The following is a 21,597-nucleotide window of genomic DNA, read 5'->3' on the forward strand; positions in this document are numbered from 1 at the left end:
TTTTAATTGACGGGATGAGCGTGGTTTTAGGCGGTACGATTGGTTGATTCTGCTCCCGGACTGTGCTGAGCTCCTGTGATCGTGCGATTTAGGCTGGGAGTCAGGGTCGGTCTCCGTGAATGCGCAATGTCCCCCTCTTAATGTGCTGTAATCTCTCTGTCACAGCTTGTTTGGTTCTGTACCCTCGACTCGTTGATCTCATACAAGCTGTGAACTGTGATCACCTTTGGTTGGTACAGTTGACTTGGCATGATACTTGCTTGATTGTACCGTAGCAGTCTCCTCGCTCTTGACCCTGTATTTTCACCATGGTACCTTTTATGATCTTTTGGGGAAACAGAATGCTGTCAAAGAGCAATATCATGCTTCAGCTTCTGATTCTGGCCATGTGTTCCTTCACTACTTGACGTCAGGCCTTCAGTCTGACTTCTGGTTGGTTCAATGACCCAATTAGAATTAGACCGAGCTTTTAAGATCGGGCTAGTTGTGCCAGGAAAAAACAGGCTCTGTAAACATGAATGCTCCTAATCCATTCCAACCTCACTACCCAGGCGGCCAGGCTTGTATTGTCTCTTGTTTGTAACTCAAAACTGGTTGATGTCAACACATGCTGTGCTGTGAATGGTCAATTGGTCATTACTCGCCCAATGGCCGTCTCTTTGAACCATCGCATCTATTATATCCTTCGGTAGGTTGGCCATTATCCACTAAGAAGCACGAATACGGGGACGGAGACACGGCGATACGCATACGGGGAGTCCCTGTCGGGAACACAGGATACGGCATTTTCCAAAATCATCCATTCGGGAACACAGCGAGTATATTATAAAATAAAATAAAAAATATGTCATGTAATATACAGTTAAGACAAAATTAATGAGAAATACTACCCCTATCTGGGAATACAGAGGAAGAGGATACTAAGGATCTACAGCACCAGGACCAGGCCGCCCTTCACTCTCACCTACAGACGATTGCCTACCGGCGGTGGCGCTCCCAGATGCCATGCTACCTAACAGCAAGCAGCCAAGTAGCAATCATTCAACAGTAGCACAAGCATTCAAGGTCAAGCGAGCAGCAGCAGCACAAGGATTCAAAGAGCAGCACAACATAGGTAGCAAGCAGCAGCAGATCAAGCATTCAAAGAGCAGCGGCAGCCAGCGCCCAGCAGCAGCAGCTCAATGGAAGAAAATCAGAAAAAAGATGAAAAGGTCGAGGAGAGGCTGCTGGGATTGGGAACTTGGGTTACCTGCCGTTGAGAGGAGAGGCTGCTACAGCTGGGTAGCAGTCGCTGGTAGAGTCGACGGTGGCAGTAGTGAGTCCAGGCGGCGGCGGTGGCGGCCCATTTGCTGCTGCCTGGGAGGCTGGGGGCAGCTCGTTCTTTTGTGGAGAGCGTGCATGCGACACCTGCAAAACAGGGTTTGGTATTGGGCTGTAGCTGTTTTTTGGCCGACCGTCCCCAATGTATCATGCACGTATCCCAGCTGTGTCCCTGTATTTTTTAATTTTTTATTTGCAAATTGTGGGATACTATGGGATATGCGTATCCTGGCGTATCCTCGTATCCTGCAGTGTCACGACAGCCAATGGGCAAGTTTTGCCGTATCGGTGCTTCTTAGATTACCAGGTCCATTATTCAGTTGATGCTGCCAGATAGAATGGCTAGTTGATCATGTTTGACGAGTTCAGTATCTTTTTCACCATTCTTCTTAGTTCCTACTCTTTTCAGTTCATGAAACCTGTATGTATTTGACCTGCCCACTAAAGCCCTTGGAAACTTTCTTGATTCCTACCTAAAAATCTTTTTGTTTCTATTTATTTGTTTTTTGCTAGCAGTTTTTTTCCTGGATAACAGCAACCAGTAAAAATATGCTCCAATTTTCAATCTAAAACCATCCACGCACTATTTAATACGAGCTATCTGAATTTTGATCATTTATGTTTGATTTTTGTTGCTCAAAAATCAGGTTAGCGGTCACAATTTCTTGTATATGTGAGAATGGAGAGTAAGAATGCTGCATCTAAATTTATATAATGGAAATATAGTTTATGCTATCTCTATGATCACAAGAAAAAGATCATGTGATATGTATAACCCGTGCTAGATCTCAGCCTTCAAGTGTACCTTCATCGTGTGATCCTACTACCGTTAGATCATGGAAGGTACTCTTCCATTGTGCCATGGACACTGGTTGTGTATAAGTTCCACCCAACAGAGCATACAAGTTGTACAGCCTCTGCTTATTCTTAGAGGCAGAAATGCTTTATATGTTAAGAGCACACCACTGGTGTCCTTCCCTTTGATGATTATGCATGAAATTCTACATCACTTGCTGCATCTTCAGGTATTTATTTTTGATGTTTTAAACACTATCTATAAAGTATTTTATATAGTCAGAAATGGCACACAAACCGTTATTTCTTATGGTGGAAATGCAGGTTATAGTGAGATTCGGCTTCCAAAATAGCCACATTCTTCAAAGCAGCGATTAAGATTTGTTAGAGTTGGAGTTCAATATTTGGGGCCATGATTACGTTTCGTTGTTTGTTTGACTTCAACTTGGGCAATTGTGGGAATTAGGTTGGGTAAGCAATTGCCGTTTCCTCCAATTATCTGATGGCCTGGTACCCAGGTTAGTGAATAGTTTGAGAAATAATATAGTTACAGATTTAAGCCGACAACTAAGTAGGAAGCTAGCCTCGTGCTAAACTTTATTCCATGGGTGCTGCCACCTTTTTCGTGGTCACAAACCCTTTCCACGGGTACAACTATTCATACTACCTTGCCTTTAGCTTTGATGGGTTCTTGTTGGCCTTTCTTTCTCTAACTCCTCCAGTTTATTTGCTGTTCCTACTAAGTTGTGAATCTAGGGAAGTTTATTTATTGTGGAGGATGATAGCTTTGGATCCTTCGAAATATTAGTATAGTCAAAAAAGTTTTGTTTCCCTGTGCGTTAATACCTTTTCATCTGGACTGAGCTACTAATAATATTGCAGGTACTAGTTGATCCTGCGAAGTAAAGGAAAATTTTATTTTCTTGCTTGACTTCTTGATTTACCAAAATCAAGCTCACATTAAGGTCAAACAATTGGGCGCATTGGGCTCCTTGATTCATTTTGCAAGTGCTATGTGCTAACTGCTGCAGTCAAATGGAAGAGCTCTTCAGTTGACATGTGATTTGAGGACCTATTTAGCCTCAGAAAGAGCATACGCTCAATGTATTTTGTCCTTAGGGTGAGGGAAGGTGATACCTATCGCAAGATCTTAAGCATACAAGTCAGGCCTTCCAATGCGGTTTCTGGAAGTGGTGCCTCTTCTGGGAACTGGAAAATTATACCTAACTGCTGCCACACTTAGCACATAGTATGTTTAGACTACTGTGGTGTGTTCCATGAACTTCATGGACTAAGTACGTTGGTGATGGTATATGAACCAGTGCCCATTGTTAACCTGCATAGAAGGATTTCATGATCAATTGGAGTATTAATTGGAGCAGTGCAAGCATGCACTTCATACAAGAACCATCAATTTGCTTGTCATGGTTTGGATGGTTAATTTACCAATAGATGGGTGTAAAATCTGGAAAAGGAACGTAAGACCTAATGGTTCCTACCAAAGTAGTTGATCTGAAGGTGCTTTTCCAAGAAGAAATCAGCTTAAGACGTAGAACTTGCTGTGATGAGGGTAGGTGGACCCTTGAAACAAGCTCAGTTATTGCGTTGAGAGAATGTATTCGCAGATAGCCATTTGATCGGAAAATGAAAGGAGAGAAAGGCTAGTCAAACATAAATCAATTGATGTTGGAAACAAGATGCATCTACATATAAGCAGAACAAAAGGGCACACCAGCTTCATGGAGGAACCAACATGACACATACGTTATCTATTTAAATGGGCCATGTTTCTACCTGACATGTTATGTCCACTGCCTTGACGATATTTTCCGGCTCGTCTGGAGCTGATAGCTAGCATTACCCTTATGTCTTAGACATCCAATTATTTTACCTTTTTATAGTATTATGTACACTATCCATGTCTCCCCTTGATGTAGCTCATTATGACAAGAGCTCATCTCATGCTATGTAAAGATTGAATTTTCAGTCAGATCATTCTTATGCTCCTAGAATGTAAATGATAACTGTACTATTGGAAGAGTGCTGTCACAAAAAAAAAATCAGTAATCTGTTTCAACTTCTTTGGCTACTTGTTGTGTTATCATTTTTCGCAATGCTTGCCATAGGTTTACGCTGTTTGAAATTATTTACCGAGTGCTCGCCAGAGGTTCGGGTGTTATCTTTCTTACATGTCATGGCAAAATGTAAATCAGAAGGCTGTTTTTCTTGCTTCTTACTCAAAAGTACAGGAAATTTGTTTGTGACACAATCCTAATACTATCCATTGTATATATACTGATATCATGTGCTCTATCACTTCGTTAAAAGACAAATGTTATCCTCATGCTACTTATCCTGTATGAAGTTGGAAATATAATCATATGAAATTGTAAACATTGTGACACAATCCTAATACTATCCATTGTTTTTGACTTTAGTATGAAGTCAAAATATCTTCAACCAGATTTGTTTACATTCCAGAAAAAGAAACAGATTTGCTTTAATAATTTGCTCACAAATAATCACTAAAATATACATGCATGCGAGCGACATTTTCTTGAAGTTATCACTTTAACTGACTGCACTTTGTTTCATTACAAGTTTCTATCCTCCACCATCTTTCATTATCTTTGAATGCAACCAAAGTTCTACCATGGCTGCAAGTAAAATTTATCTGTGGAACTTTGACATGGATTGTAGATGTAATATGTAAGATGGATAGTCTGCAGCTGGAGCAGCATTGTCAGCATCATATGGATATACTGCAAATTAGTTCTAAAAATATGCCGATCATTCAGATGCCATTAATATAAAGTTCCAAAAGATGTAACTTCAGATTGTTTTAACCAGTCATGTAGTCTGTTGTTATTTTCTTACCCCTGGTGCTGCCACGACCTTGGCTGTCATTATACTCTGATACTTAACTTGAGCAATAGTGCAGTTTTTCCAGCAGTAACTGTACCTTAACTGATTGGTACAAAACCATTGATATTGCTTTCTCTGGTTTAAAAACACAATTCATATTTTGTTGTCAAAATTTGCTCTGGCTTTATCATCTCAGCACAGTTTGAGTTCTTTTGCTTTGGCTTCTGATGTATTCAGCCACATTGAATAGAGGAAATTAGCTCAGTACAGTTTCAAAGCCATATAAATGGGAAAATATCGTCTAGTATAAGGATGACATGTGGTATCTGAGGACATGTCAATAGTTATATATTGGATATCTGGATCGTATTTTCCAACTCAGTGATCCTTGTGATGGTGAGCTATAATGCCCAATTAAGTAACTGCATTGCCATTTGATGAATCATTTGGCTTTGATTATCTCAGATCCGTGTGACTCTAATCTCACTTCCCACAGTTCTAAGGTCTGAAATGCTTGTATTTTGTCCCTTAAGTTTATGCATTTGTGATGCTTCATGCACTCACTTCTTATAAATGTTATCCCATTTGCAGCTGCAACTTGATTAGCTGAAGTACTAATACTGTGCCTCAAAATTTCCAGATTAAGCAAACATCTGATCAGACTGTACATGAGTCATGGCTGGGCATCATTATCACAATTCCCAGATGTCAAGAATGGATCGTACGAACCAGCCACGTAATGAACCTCCGCCTTTTGGTACATGGACTTAACTAGCAAACTGTTTTTTTTTTATTCATGTATCTCAGTTTTGGTGAACTCATTTAGTTGTACCCTGTTTATCTCAGGTCAAAAGTTATTTGTGCATCCTAGAGGTGATGCACCTAATGGAGCGGGACCATCAGGTTATGGGGTTACAACTGTGAGATCTAATGAACTTCCATCCTCAAGCTACACTGGTCAGTCTTATGGTCAGCAGATTGGAGCCCCTGGAACCTTGCATGCCTCCCATGCTGGTTATCCTCCTGCTGGAAGCTCTAGTAGCAGCTATGCACCATACAATACTCAACATGTGCCTTCTTTAAGCTATCCACGTAGATCCGAGGATAGTTTTATTCCTGGAGTCCATGTGGATGACAGAAGGGTTGCACCGAAGCGGAGAAATCCCATCACTCATCCTGTGGATGGTATAAGTGCTGGAGGCTATTATCCTGGCAGTTCTTCCAATAATCAGATCTCTGGTTACATGCCCCTGAATCCTGTTCCTACTCGTGAAACCTGCCCTCCACAAATAAGTTCAAACATGGGTTCCAGCCACTGGAACGATCATCAGTTTCTTAATCATGAAGGATCTCAGAGGAATGTGAGGGGACGCCATGATCATAGTTCTATCCATTCGGAATATAATTCGTCTACAGCTTGCCCATCAAGCAGTGTTCATGTGCCACCATACCATCCAAATGCAAATGCTCCTTTTGGTGCACCAGTACAGCGGGAAAGAGCTCCTTTATCTCTACCTCCCAGAATTGTTCCTCCAGGTTAGTTTCAACTTCTGCTGTTCAAGCCCTATAGCCATGCTTCTAATCTGATGTGTTTTCATAGTGTTCTACTTCTGCTAAGATTTGGTACAGACTTTTGGGTAGTCAGGTGAAATGATCATATCTTACATGTTTGGACAGAATAGCTCTTTGTATACCGATATACTCCCTCTGTAAAGTAATATAAGACATTTATAGATCACTAAACTGGTGATCTAAACGTCTTATATTACTTTACAGAGGGAGTAACATTTACAAAAAATAGACGTGACGGAGGAAAAGCCTTCTCTGTGCATTCTAATTCCTAAGTTGGAGGTGAGAAATACTGGTTTATTCATCCCACAGGGATCACACCCAGGGAAGCTTAGGGTGTGTTTGGTAGCTATTCCCACCCTAGCATAGTTGTTCCCCTTTGAGACATGCTGAGTACATGCAACTGCAGCTGTTTGGTAGCAATGTATGTACTCACGCATGCTGAGCTGAGACTGTGTTTGGTAGCCTGCATCAGACAACACATGGTGTGCTGAGACTGTGTTTGGTAGCCTGTATGAGGTAGGCTGCATGAACGGATTTTTTGCCTTATGTTCGGTGAGATAATCTAAACAATTCGAGAAATAAAACAGAGACATTATTTCAGCAATGAAGCATCATCATATCACCAAAAGTAACTCATTCCAACATCAGTTTCAACAGAAGTAATTGACTACAACATCATTTCAGCTATAATTTTTTTGTCCAAACCATAGTAGGCTCTCTGTACAGAAGATAGACAGTAAATAAAATCAAATTATCATATTCCAATTAAGCGTACTAGGCTCTGTCTTCTGTACAGCAACAAGGGCGTCCCTGGTCACGGCTCCTGAGCCGAGGCAGGAAGGAGGGGGGTAGGGGAAGGGGAAGGGAGGAGGAGAGCGGAGGAAGGGAAGGAGGGGGCGGATCTGCTACGTCTCCCGGCGGCGACAGCCTGCAGGGGCGGCAGCGGCGAGTTGAAGGCCGGCCAGGAGCAGGGGCGGGGGCCGGCAGAGAGTGGAGAACCGGCCAGGCGCAGGGGCGGGGCGGCGGCGAGGTAGACGCCTTCAGCAGGGGCGGTGGAGAGGTTGAAGAAGGACGGGGACCGGCGGCGGGGTAGCTAGGCGGTCGCTGGAGGCTAGATCAGGAGAGCTCGCGGCTAGGGAGGGGGGAGGGGGTCGCTCAAGGGCAGGGGGAGAGCTGGTCGTTCGAGCAACGTGGGTCGGGGGGAGAATTTTCTCGTGTGCGTTCTCTGCCTCGCTCGACCCGGCTGGCCTGTCTGGGGTGCTTCGACTGAGCTATGCTGAGGCCCTTTTTTGGATCAGATGGGCATAGCCCAAGTGAGCCCATACACCCTACCAAACAAGCAAAAGTGGGTTGGATAGGGAACTTTTTGGCCTATACACCCGTCATACATGCTACCAAAAACACCCTTAGGGCGCACACAGTGGCCCCAAACCACTGAGCTTATTGCTCAGTTCTCAGACTATCGTGTCATACCACTAGTTTCAAGCATAGGACTTTCACCAGTTAATATCTACTCTATTCCAGTTAATTGTAATATGGGTTGGTGGTATCCCATTCTCTTGGAATTTGACACTAGTAAAGATTTGTCATCAAAGAAGCTAAGAACTTTTTATATCATTCTCCAGGGACAGATGGAAGCACTGGCATAGCATTCAGAGAGAGGCCATTCTATCCTGCTCCACAGAGCACCAACATAAGTGCTCCTGTGCCACCACTTCCTGGTTCTTCTGACGGTGCACCATTTGCTCGCATTGGATACACTCCTAGACCAGTTCATCATAACGCTGGCCACAATTATCCACCGCCAGCTTTTACAACTTCTTCCAACTCTGGAGCAGTTCGGTGTGAGCCTGCTAACCCTCGCTATCAACCTGCCATGCCCAGCTATCCTCCTGCTACCGCTGCAGCATCATCAAGTGTCCAGCCATTACATGCCGAAGCTGCTGCATCTTTTAGACAGCCAAGGCACGTCTCTGTGGGGCATGGTGGTAGTGCAAGGAGTAGAAGGATGAGGGATTCCTATCATTGCTTTCATCCTTTGATGATCGAGGAGAATAACCTAGGAAGATCGGCAGCTGAGGTAGTTATATGTTTAGTTTTTCTTGTAATTGTTCCAACATTCTATACATTTTGAACTTGCATCTAATTTAGTTGCACTCTCTTTGAAGCGTTTTATGATGCTGGACCAGTTGGTCATCCACGAATCTAGAGAAGCATTAGATCCTCACTGGGACATGAGACTGGACATTGATGACATGAGCTATGAGGTAAGGAGCAAATTAGTTTAGGCTCTTCTTATAGCCTACAGCTGCATCAAAATGTTGAACAGATGTAAACTTTTGATATTGTCATGTACAGGAGCTCCTGGCGTTGGAAGAACGAATTGGCAATGTAAACACTGGCCTGGCTGACGAAAAAATCTCAGGCTGCGTGATGGAGCTAGCCTGTCGTAATTCTGCCCGTACACAGAATGATCAAGACAAGGAAAGGTGCATAATTTGCCTGGTAAGATGACACTCCTTGGTATCATAATTGCCAACAATTTCGTTGCACTGTATTCCTGGTTTGGTAAGTTTGTTCTCATCCGCATGCACTTGCTGTAGGAGGAATACAAGCACAAGGACTCCCTTGGGAAGCTGAAATGTGGGCATGACTTCCATGCGGGCTGCATCAAGAAGTGGCTGGAGGTGAAGAACGCCTGCCCGGTTTGTAAAGCCGACGCCGCAAATGAAACCACCTGAGGGACCAAGTAGTGCGCCCCTCCACATTTATCCTAGTTCAGGAATTTCAGTTATATCTGCTCATTGTGCTGCTCAAGTTGTCTGTGTAAATAATAATTAAAGTCCTAAAGTTAGGATTGTTTTGTGAACTCAAAACATCGTGCCCGATGTAAGTATGAATCTTTAAGCAAGTTATCGATTAGTTATCCAAAGCCTCTGATCCCCAGTAATTATCTACTCGCAAGATGTCCATTTTTTTTTTCTGTTGACATGTCGTGTTTCTTATGATTGAGCAGCCGGCCGTTAGGAGGTTGTTGTCCTGCCAGCTTCGCCTCTGCTAGCAAACGGGACGGTTGGGTGTTCGGAATCGGTGATATTACGTCCGAGTTCATCGGGTAGCTTGCTTCTAATTTCTTCATGCCTTCCATGGGTGATGGATGCACCACCCTCCTGACCCAGATGGTTGGGTCCGGTGTTGGCATCATCTCCAGGTGGTGAACTCATGTGGTGATGGCCATGGCATGTGATCAGACGGCCCCAAAGGATGTCCTCACGTGAGAGACGTGAGATAATTGCTCGCCTTACAGCTTCGAGGTGCACGGCTGAGTGCGATCTTCCAGCCAACGATGGATCGATCGCTGTCCCAAGATAAGCAGTCGTTATGCCCCCTCAGGGATTCATCTCAATTATATATCGACGAGAAGATGAGATCCCAACCCTTCATTTTGAATCTTGCACACTTCTGTTTTTTTTTCAGGGTTGAATCTTGCACGCTTTTCCATGCGTTGATTACATTATACTACTCCCTCCGTCCCAAAATAAGTGTCTCAACTTTGTACTAACTCTAATATAAAATTGTACTAGGCTTGAGACACTTATTTTAAAACGGAGGGAGTACTAACTAAAACTTACTCCGTCTGTTCGCGGTTGCTAAGGAGGCGAAGCCTGTTCGAGGGTATGCATGCTTTCCGTCATGTTTCGTATGTCGTTTGTTCGCTTGCATTTATCTGTAGTGTCGAAATTGCACTAGCCCGTACCCGCGTCTAGGAAAACGGCCAAATTTAAGCATTCCTGGCGGCCTGACTAAGGAGTGCTTTGAGTTTCACGCGGATTAGTTTTTTCGTGAGTGTCACACAGCCAAACAACTCAGATTTAGCACATTACAATTTGGTTGGGCTTGATGCAATCTACCAAACACGTAGATGTGTTATATACTATGAAAATTAAGCACAAAAGTATGTAAAGAAACACTAAAATAGGAAAAGACGGACGGAGCAAATGGGATTAATTAAGAGAATCCACCGCACTTTCAAACGCAGCATTAGAGAGGGAGATGAAACACATCAAACCTGACTTGTTTCCGATAGTATTGATTTAGAAATTGCAAATTACACACTTTCAGTATTACTATGTGCAGTTTTAAGTGACTGAGAATTATGAATATTGCATCCAAACGAAGATTAGCAGACGGATTAATCAAAACCCCATTCATTAATCAGCACTTAGCTGCCCCAAGAAGCAACCTAGGCAATCCACCTGTTAATGTTCCATCCATTCCTCGATGGCCCGATCTACTTCCATCTCACCTTACGTACAGCATCGCCATGATTAACCTGCGGATCCCACTTCCATTAATGACATCTCAATTGCACCACCATATATAGCGTAGCCAAGCACGCAGTAGCATCACACAAAGAACAAGCAGCACAAAGCAATGGAGGCGCATATGCGATCCATGACGGCCACCTTTCTCCTCGTGCTCCTCTCCCTGTCCGCAGCCGCTCCGTCGGCTCGTGGCCAGGCGGTGGCGGCCGCGCCGGCTCCAGCGGCGGCTGCCCCGAAGACGATCAAGGCGGTGCTGACCAAGGCCGGGCAGTTCACCAAGTTCCTCCAGCTGCTGCAGTCCACCCAGGAGGAGGAGCAGATCGACACCCAGCTCAAGGGCAAGGCCTCATCCGGCGGCGGTCTCACTGTCTTCGCGCCGCCGGACAACGCCTTCACTGCGCTCAAGTCCGGCACCCTCAACTCCCTCTCCGACCAACAGAAGACGTCGCTGGTGCAGTTCCACGTGGTCTCCCAGCTGCTCCCCATGGCGCAGTTCGACACGGTGAGCAACCCGCTGCGCACGCAGGCCGGCGACACCGGCAGGGGGAAGTACCCGCTCAACGTCACGTCGGACGGCGGCGGGAGGGTGAACATCTCCACCGGCGTCGTCAACGCCTCCGTCGACGGCACGCTCTACACCGGCGACAGGCTGGTGGTGTACCAGGTGGACAAGGTGCTGCTGCCGTGGGCGCTCTACGGGCCGCCCGTGCCCGCGCCCGCGCCCGCGCCGTCGCCGGCGGCGGACAAGGACAAGAAGAAGGCCGGGCCGGTGGCGGTGGCCGACGCGCCGGTGGCCGATACAGCCACGGCGTCCGCGGCGGCGCCCCGGGAGATGCGGGGCCTCGGCGGCCGTCTCTGCATGGTGGCCATCGCCGTTGCGGCCGCGTGGTGTGGCATGTGACGATCGAGGAAGAGTGGCGGACAGTCGGATGTTGCCATGCGTTGGATGTTTTGATTTTCCCTTTTCTTCGTCGAGACTCGAGAGACGAGAGGTGCTCGAATCGTTCGGTAACCGATATTTTTTATGTTTATGTTTTTCTTCGGTGTGTTGTTCTTCGTTTTGTTTATGTTTTTTCAGTATGATCCTTGTATTTGCTGAAGCATCGTAACGTTTCGGTCAGTATTTTCCTCTTGTAGCAAAGTAGCAATATTGAGTGTACGCTGGGCGCCACCCGGGGTTCAATTAAACGTTTTTCTTCTTTTTTTGAGAATCGGGTTCAATTAAACGATGAAACCACCCAATCCACGGTCTCAAACAGTTACATCAACCGTGTTAAAAAAAGTTACATCAACCACCTCTTGATATAGAGAAAAACAGTTAAATCCACGGTCTTCAACATTACTTAAGGCAGCAGGGGTTCTCAAACTTAGAGCGGAGTATTTGCTCGCGAGCTCAAATACTTTCTTATGAACAGTAAATAAAAATGTAGTAATAGTAAAAAATTCAAAAAAATTCTGATTCTTTTGCGGTAAACTTCTACAATTTTTTTTAGGACAAAGAAGTGGCGCCTTAGGCGCCTATGCATTAATCTGAAGAACAAGTTACAACCATGATTTTACAATGTCTGATGTTCAGATTGCCTAGCTTCAGAAGCGTAGGACAGTGATCAACCGAGTGAGACCTGCTTTTACAAACCATTGTAGGACTAGTATTTGATTCTGAGAAGTATGCTCTAGCCGCATTGTTGTGAGCCCTACTATTAAGCTCCTTGGGAATGTGTCTAACGGTTATCTGAGCCTTGCTAGTAGAGCTAAAGAAATTTGCCAGTTGGCTTCTAATCTCCCAATGACCAGGTCATTTAAGGATATCTCTTGCTTGTGCAGCCTGCTTGTACATTTAGCATGAAAGGACATTCCTGAAAGTCGTGGAAAAAAAATCAATGCTCCAAAAAATGCTTTTTTTGACGTGAAACACCATGCATTCCATTAATTTGTGGGTCCGAAAATATCACGGGCCACAACACGACTTACATCTTGGCGAAGATTAGTAAACCAAATACATTGGCTGTCGATCATAGCCGTCGAACCACAACCGGCTAGTAGATGAGCAGGGATATTACAAAGATGAGAACAAACATCAATCTTATAATCTACGAAGTCCATTTGTAGCTTGAACTTAGCTTCTCGAAAGAGGATGCCAAGAGGTGCATGGTCCCAGGTTACTGATCCCAACGCAAGCTTCAGCAAGAGGCAGACCATGATGAAAATAACTTGGCCCATACCAAACTCTTCAACAAACCTGATAGCATTTATCATGGCCAAAGATTCGGCATGAAGGGCATCTGTGAGACACGCAAGTCTACCAGCATCTGTAAAAATGACTTCGCCTCCCTCCTCTTTAGAATACACTCCCCATCCACTATCTCCACTACACAAGAAAGCAGCGTCAACACAAATCTGCACCCATTCTGTAGGCGGGGTTTCCACTTTGGCTTGACAGAGCATTTTGGAGTGCTGATTTTGTTTTTTTGCCACGACTTCCACTAATGCCATTTCGTCATGAAATTTGTCAAGCAAATAAAACATTTGTCGAAGTTTGTTAAAAAGTTTAGAATTTTTTAAATTTTGTTTCCTTTTCCCTTTTTGATTTAACTGTTCGTCCCGAGCTCATTTAAGCTCGGGAGCAGAAGAGAACTTTCAGAAATACATCAGGATTTTCCAGCTCATCTTCAACTCATCGAAATGCAAACTACAACACTTCAGCAAGCGAAACTTCAGAAGCAACCTCCTTTCCGAACTTGATCTTCTTCAGCGGGGACTGGGTTGGGGATGGCGCAGGTTTCAGCAACATGCAAGGACTAAGAGTGGACATCTTCAGAACACGCCGATGACCATGCCGGGGAGGGGAAGACAGAAGCACACAAGGCGCCCAGGCTGAAGTTGCATACAATAGCATCTGACAAACATGAGCTTGTTAAGAAGCGTTGGACTGAGACCTGCACCTTTAGTGTTAGTCTCGAGAACACTCACCCCATCAAGCTGTGTGGCGCTTTGATCACTTCAGAGAGCATTTGGGTAAACGAACCCACCATCCTTGCACTAGATTTGTCATTTCTTCAGAGTTGTTAGGATTAGCCACCACACCTGTTTTTGATGTCAGGCCAAACAACATTATTAGACACATAATAATTCCTAGTTTTTCAAACGCATCATGGACTACAAACACAAATAAAATTAGGAGTAGAATGTTTTTTGTTTGATCACTAAACGTGTGAGGGCCTCCTTTAACCGAGGCCTTTCTTTCCCGAGGTCTCGAGCGAGCCGTTTGTCGTGGATGCCATGCTTAAAAGCGGCAATCGCCTCCTGATACGTCTCCAACGTATCTATAATTTTTGTTTGTTGCATGCTATTATATTATCTATTTTGGATGTTTTATATGCATTAATATGCTATTTTATATTATTTTTGGGACTAACCTGTTAACTTAGAGCCCAGTGCCAGTTTCTGTTTTTTCCTTGTTTTTGAGTTCTACAGAAAAGGAATATCAAACAGAGTCCAAACGGAATAAAACTTTACGATGATTTTTCTTGGACCAGAAGACATCCACGGAGCTTGGAAAGGGGGGGGGGGTCAAAAGATGCCCGAGGAGGCCACAAGCCTGCCAGGCGCGCCCCGGGGGGCGGGGGCGCCCTGAGGGCTTGTGGGCCCCTCGGGAGTCCTCCAACCCTAATTCTTGCGCTATAAATTCCCAAATATTCCCAAACCACTAGAAGCGTCCACCAAAATACTTTTCCGCCGCTGCAAGCCTCTGTTCCCTGGAGATCCCACCTTGGGGCCTTTTCCGGCGATCTGCCGAAGGGGGGTTTGATCACGGAGGGCCTCTACATCAACCTTGCTGTCCTACCGATGATGTGTGAGTAGTTTACCACAGACCTACGGGTCCATAGCTAGTAGCTAGATAGCTTCTTCTCTCTCTTTTATCTTCAATACAATGTTCTCCTTGATGTTCTTGGAGATCTTTCGATGTAATACTTTTTCGTGGTGCGTTTGTTGAGATCCGATGAATTGTTGATTTATGACCAGATTATCTATGAATATTATTTGAGTCTTCTCTGAACTCTTTTATGCATGATTAAGATATCTTTGTAATTCTCTTCGAACTATCGGTTTTGTTTGGCCAACTAGCTAGATTTGTTTTTCTTGCAATGGGAGAGGTGCTTAGTTTTGGGTTCAATATTGCGGTGTCCTCACCCAGTGACAGAAGGGGTAGCGAGGCACGTATTGTATTGTTGCCATCGAGGATAAAAAGATGGGGTTTATATCAGATTGCTTGAGTTTATCCCTCTACATCATGTCATCTTGCTTAAGGCGTTACTCCATTCTTTTGAACTTAATACTCTAAATGCATGCTGGATAGCGGTCGATGTGTGGAGTAATAGTAGTAGATGCAGAATCATTTTGGTCTACTTCTCACAGACGTGATGCCTATATTCATGATCATTGCCTTAGATACCGTCATAACTTTGCGCTTTTCTATCAATTGCTCAACAGTAATGTGTTCACCCACCGTATGCTATCTTCAAGAGAGAAGCCTCTAGTGAAACCTATGCCCCCGGGTCTATTTTCCATCATATATTTTTAGATCTATAAACCAAAAAACCCAAAAATACCTTGCTGCAATTTATTTGTTTTTACTTTGTTTTACGTTTTAGTAATCTTTTATACCTATCTCTATTAGATCTCACTCTTGTTCGAGATCGTGAAGGGATTGACAACCCCCTTTTCACGTTGAGTGCAAGTGTTTGTTAGTTTGTGCAGGTGCATAGATTGGAGACTTGCTTGTGAAGGAAATATGCCCTAGAGGCAATAATAAAGTTGTTATTTATATTTCCTTATATCATGATAAATGTTTATTATTCATGCTAGAATTGTATTAACCGGAAACTTAGTACATGTGTGAATACATAGACAAACAGAGTGTAACTAGTATGCCTCTACTTGACTAGCTCGTTGAATCAAAGATGGTTAAGTTTCCTAGCCATAGACATGAGTTGTCATTTGATTAATGGGATCACATCATTAGAGAATGATGTGATTGACTTGACCCATTCCATTAGCTTAGCACTTGATCGTTTAGTATGTTGCTATTGCTTTCTTCATGACTTATACATGTTCCTATGACTATGAGATTATGCAACTCCCGAATACCGGAGGAACACTTAGTGTGCTACCAAACGTCACAACATAACTGGGTGATTATAAAGGTGCTCTACAGGTGTCTCCGATGGTACTTGTTGAGTTGGCATAGATCGAGATTAGGATTTGTCACCCCGATTGTCGGAGAGGTATCTCTGGGCCCTCTCGGTAATGCACATCACTATAAGCCTTGCAAGCAATGTGACTAATGAGTTAGTTGCGGGATGATGCATTACGGAACGAGTAAAGAGACTTGTCGGTAACGAGATTGAACTAGGTATTGAGATACCGACGATCGAATCTTGGGCAAGTAACATACCGATGACAAAGGGAACAACGTATGTTGTTATGTGGTTTGACCGATAAAGATCTTCGTAGAATATGTGGGAGCCAATATGAGCATCCAGGTTCCGCTATTGGTTATTGACCGAAGACGTATCTCGGTCATGTCTACATAGTTCTCGAACCCGTAGGGTCCGCACGCTTAACGTTCGGTGACGATCGGTATTATGAGTTTATGTGTTTTGATGAACCGAAGGTTGTTCGGAGTCCCGGATGTGATCACGGGCATGACGAGGAGTCTCGAAATGGTCGAGACATAAAGATCCATATATTGGAAGCCTATGTTTGGACATCGGAATGGTTCCGAGTGAGTTCGGACATATACCGGAGTACCGGGGGGGGGGGGGGGGGGGGGGTTACCGGAACCCCCCGGGGAGTATATGGGCCCTAATGGGCCTTAGTGGAGAGAGAGAGGGGCCGCCAGGGCAGGCCGCGCACCACCTCCCCCTCTGGTCTGAATTGGACTAGGAAGGGGGGGGGGCCTTTCCTTCCTCCCTCTCTCCCCCTTCCTTCTCTCCTAGTCCAACTAGGGAAGGGGGGGAATCCTACTCTACTCCCAGTGGGAGTAGGATTCCTCGAGGGCGCGCCATAGAGGGCCGGCCCTCCCCCTCCTCCACTCCTTTATATACAGGGAGGGGGCACCCCATAGACACACAAGTTGATCATTGATCTCTTAGCCGTGTGCGGTGCCCCCCTCCACCATAATCCACCTCGGTCATATCGTCGTAGTGCTTAGGCGAAGCCCTGCGCCGGTAGCTTCATCATCACCGTCCTCACGCCGTCGTGCTGACGAAGCTCTGTTGGGGAACGTAGTAATTTCAAAAAAAAAATCCTACGCACACGCAAGATCATGGTGATGCATAGCAACGAGAGGGGAGAGTGTTGTCCACGTACCCTCGTAGACCGAAAGCGGAAGTGTTATGACAACGCGGTTGATGTAGTCGTACGTCTTCACGATCCGACCGATCCTAGTATCGAAAGTACGGCACCTCCGCGATCTGCACACGTTCGGCTCGGTGACGTCCCACGAACTCTCGATCCAGCTGAGTGTCGAGGGAGAGCTTCATCAGCACGACGGCGTGATGACGGTGATGATGAAGCTACCAGCGCAGGGCTTCGCCTAAGCACTACGACGATATGACCGAGGTGGTTTATGGTGGAGGGGGGCACCGCACACGGCTAAGAGATCAATGATCAACTTTTTGTGTTCTAGGGTGCCCCCTGCCCCCGTATATAAAGGATCAAGGGGGGAGGCCGGCCGGCCCTTGGGGCACGCCAGGAGAGGAGGAGTCCTCCTCCTAGTAGGAGTAGGACTCCCCTTTCCTAGTCCTACTAGGAGGGGGAAAGGAAGGAGGAGAGGGAGAAGGGAAGGGGGGCGCCGCTCCCCCTTCCCTAGTCCAATTCAGACTAGAGGGGGAGGGGGCGCGCGGCCTGCCCTGGCCGGCCCTCTCTCTCCCCACTAAGGCCCATGTGGCCCATTAGTTCCCCTCGGGGGTTCCGGTAACCCTCCGGCACTTCGGTTTTCTCTGAAATCACCCGGAACACTTCCGGTGTCCGAATATAGCTGTCCAATATATCAATCTTTATGTCTCGGCCATTTCGAGACTCCTCGTCATGTCCGTGATCACATCCGGGACTCCGAACTATCTTCGTTACATCAAAACACATAAACTCATAATACCGATCGTCACCGAACGTTAAGCGTGCGGACCCTACGGGTTCGAGAACTATGTAGACATGACCGAGAGATGTCTCCGGTCAATAACCAATAGTGGAACCTGGATGTTCATATTGGCTCCCACATATTCTACGAAGATCTTTATCGGTCAAACCGCATAACGATATACGTTGTTCCCTTTGTCATCGGTATGTTAGTTGCTCGAGATTCGATCGTCGGTATCTCAATACCTAGTTCAATCTCGTTACTGGCAAGTCTCTTTACTCGTTACGTAATGCATCATCCCACAACTAACTCATTATTCACATTGCTTGCAAGGCTTATAGTGATGTGCATTTCCGAGAGGGCCCAGAGATACCTCTCCGACAATCGGAGTGACAAATCCTAATCTCGATCTATGCCAACTCAACAAGTACCATCGGAGACACCTGTACATCACCTTTATAATCACCCAGTTACGTTGTGACGTTTGGTAGCACACTAAGTGTTCCTCCGGTATTCAGGAGTTGCATAATCTCATAGTCATAGGAACATGTATAAGTCATGAAGAAAGCAATAGCAACATACTAAAAGAGCAAGTGCTAAGCTAACGGAATGGGTCAAGTCAATCACATCATTCTCTAATGATGTGATCCCGTTAATCAAATGACAATTCATGTCTATGGCTAGGAAACTTAACCATCTTTGATTCAACGAGCTAGTCAAGTAGAGGCATACTAGTGACACTCTGTTTGTCTATGTATTCACACATGTACTAAGTTTCCGGTTAATACAATTCTAGCATGAATAATAAACATTTATCATGATATAAGGAAATATAAATAACAACTTTATTATTGCCTCTAGGGCATATTTCCTTCAGTCTCCCACTTGCGCTAGAGTCAATAATCTAGATTACATAGTAATGATTCTAACACCCATGGAGTCTTGGTGCTGATCATGTTTTGCTCGTGAGAGAGGCTTAGTCAACGGGTCTGCAACATTCAGATCCGTATGTATCTTGAAAATCTCTATGTCTCCCTCCTTGACTTGATCGCGGATGGAACTGAAGCGTCTCTTGATGTGCTTGGTTCTCTTGTGAAATCTGGATTCCTTTACCAAGGCAATTGCACCAGTATTGTCACAAAAGATTTTCATTGGACCCGATGCACTAGGTATGACACCTAGATCGGATATGAACTCCTTCATTTGCTGCTTCCGAAGCAGCTATGTACTCCGCTTCAGACGTAGATCCCGCCATGACGCTTTGCTTAGAACTGCACCAACTGATAGCTCCACCGTTCAATATAAATACGTATCCGGTTTGTGACTTAGAGTCATCTGGATCAGTGTCAAAGCTTGCATCGACGTAACCATTTACGATGAGCTCTTTGTCACCTCCATAAACGAGAAACATATCCTTAGTCCTTTTTAGGTATTTCAGGATGTTCTTGACCGCTGTCCAGTGATCCACTCCTGGATTACTTTGGTACCTCCCTGCTAAACTAATAGCAAGGCACACATCAAGTCTGGTACAAAGCATTGCATACATGATAGAACCTATGGCCGAAGCATAGGGAATGACTTTCATTTTCTCTCTATCTTCTGCAGTGGTCGGGCATTGAGTCTGACTCAACTTCACACCTTGTAACACAGGCAAGAACCCTTTCTTTGCTTGATCCATTTTGAACTTCTTCAAAACTTTGTCAAGGTATGTGCTCTGTGAAAGTCCAATTAAGCGTCTTGATCTATCTCTATAGATCTTAATGCCCAATATATAAGCAGCTTCACCGAGGTCTTTCATTGAAAAACTCTTATTCAAGTATCCTTTTATGCTATCCAGAAATTCTATATCATTTCCAATCAACAATATGTCATCCACATATAATATTAGAAATGCTACAGAGCTCCCACTCACCTTTCTTGTAAATACAGGCTTCTCCAAATGTCTGTATAAAACCATATGCTTTGATCACACTATCAAAACGTTTATTCCAACTCCGAGATGTTTGCACCAGTCCATAAATGGATCACTGGAGCTTGCACACTTTGTTAGCATCCTTTGGATCGATAAAACCTTCAGGTTGCATCATATACAACTCTTCTTCCAGAAATCCATTTAGGAATGCAGTCTTTACATCCATTTGCCAAATTTCATAATCATAAAATGCAGCAATTGCTAACATGATTCGAACGGACTTAAGCATCGCTACGGGTGAGAATGTCTCATCGTAGTCAACTCCTTGAACTTATCGAAAACCTTTCGCAACAAGTCGAGTGATACGTCCATTTTGCATCATGCTTTTATATTGATATTTATTGCATTATGGGCTGTTATTACACATTATGTCACAATACTTATGCCTATTCTCTCTTATTTTACAAGGTTTACATGAAGAGGGAGAATGCCGGCAGCTGGAATTCTGGGCTGGAAGAGGAGCAAATATTAGAGACCTATTCTGCACAAATCCATAAGTCCTGAAACTCCACGGAAGTCATTTTTGGAAATAATAAAAAATACTGAGCGAAGAAAATACTAGAGGGGGCCCACACCCTGGCCACGAGGGTGGGGGCGCACCCTACCCCCTGGGCGCGCCCCCCTGCCTCGTGGCCCCCCTGGCAGGCCTCCGGTGCCCATCTTCTGCTATATGAGGTCGTTTACCCTGGAAAAAAAATCATAAGCAAGCTTTCGGGAAGAAACTCCGCCGCCACGAGGCGGAACCTTGACGAAACCAATCTAGGGCTCCGGCAGAGCTGTTCTGCCAGGGAAACTTCCCTCCGGGAGGGGGAAATCATCGCCATCGTCATCACCAACGATCCTCTCATCGGGAGGGGGTAAATCTCCATCAACATCTTCACCAGCACCATCTCCTCTCAAACCCTAGTTCATCTCTTGTATCCAATCTTTGTCCCAAAGCCTCAGATTGGTACCTGTGGGTTGCTAGTAGTATTGATTACTCCTTGTAGTTGATGCTAGTTGGTTTACCCGGTGGAAGATCATATGGTCAGATCCATTATGCATATTAATACCCCTCTGATTATGAACATGAATATGATTTGCGAGTAGTTATGTTTGTTCCTGAGGACATGGGAGAAGTCTTGCTATTAGTAGTCATGTGAATTTGGTATTCGTTCGATATTTTGATGAGATGTATGTTGTCTTTCCTCTAGTGGTGTTATGTGAACGTCGAATACATGACACTTCACCATTGTTTGGGCCTAGAGGAAGGCATTGGGAAGTAATTAGTAGATGATGGGTTGCTAGAGTGACAGAAGCTTAAACCCTAGTTTATGCGTTGCTTCGTAAGGGGCTGATTTGGATCCATATGTTTCATGCTATGGTTAGGTTTACCTTAATACTTCTTTTGTAGTTGTGGATGCTTGCAATAGGAGTTAATCATAAGTGGGATGCTTGTCCAAGAAAGGACAACACCCAAGCACCGGTCCACCCACATATCAAATTATCAAAGTACCGAACGCGAATCATATGAGCGTGATGAAAACTAGCTTGACGATAATTCCCATGTGTCCTCGGGAGCGCTTTTCTCTATATAAGAGTTTGTCCAGGCTTGTCCTTTGCTACAT

General features: G+C 44.7%; 2 protein-coding genes across 3 annotated transcripts in view; both read left to right on the forward strand.

Annotated features, from left to right (window-relative positions):
* Positions 1–9,484, forward strand: part of LOC123180624 (probable E3 ubiquitin-protein ligase RHG1A) — a 10,124-nt gene extending 640 nt beyond the window's left edge. The window contains exons 2-7 of one of the 2 annotated variants that reach the window (XM_044592703.1): positions 5,621–5,737; positions 5,827–6,516; positions 8,178–8,632; positions 8,721–8,819; positions 8,911–9,057; positions 9,156–9,484. In XM_044592703.1, coding sequence (XP_044448638.1) covers positions 5,656–5,737; positions 5,827–6,516; positions 8,178–8,632; positions 8,721–8,819; positions 8,911–9,057; positions 9,156–9,293 — 1,611 coding nt within the window. In that variant the 5' untranslated portion in view covers positions 5,621–5,655 and the 3' untranslated portion in view covers positions 9,294–9,484. The remainder of the gene's footprint in view (positions 1–5,620; positions 5,738–5,826; positions 6,517–8,177; positions 8,633–8,720; positions 8,820–8,910; positions 9,058–9,155) is intronic. The other variant, XM_044592704.1, reaches the window with a different exon arrangement.
* Positions 9,485–10,889: 1,405 nt separating this feature from the next.
* LOC100037652 (fasciclin-like arabinogalactan protein 11) lies at positions 10,890–12,079 on the forward strand. The gene has a single exon (XM_044584199.1). It carries the CDS (start codon positions 10,987–10,989, stop codon positions 11,776–11,778), a length of 792 nt encoding a protein of 263 aa, XP_044440134.1. The 5' UTR covers positions 10,890–10,986; the 3' UTR covers positions 11,779–12,079.
* Positions 12,080–21,597: the final 9,518 nt, after the last annotated feature.

The sequence above is a fragment of the Triticum aestivum genome, chromosome 1D (assembly GCF_018294505.1).
Source record: "Triticum aestivum cultivar Chinese Spring chromosome 1D, IWGSC CS RefSeq v2.1, whole genome shotgun sequence".
NCBI classification, from domain to species: domain Eukaryota; kingdom Viridiplantae; phylum Streptophyta; class Magnoliopsida; order Poales; family Poaceae; genus Triticum; species Triticum aestivum.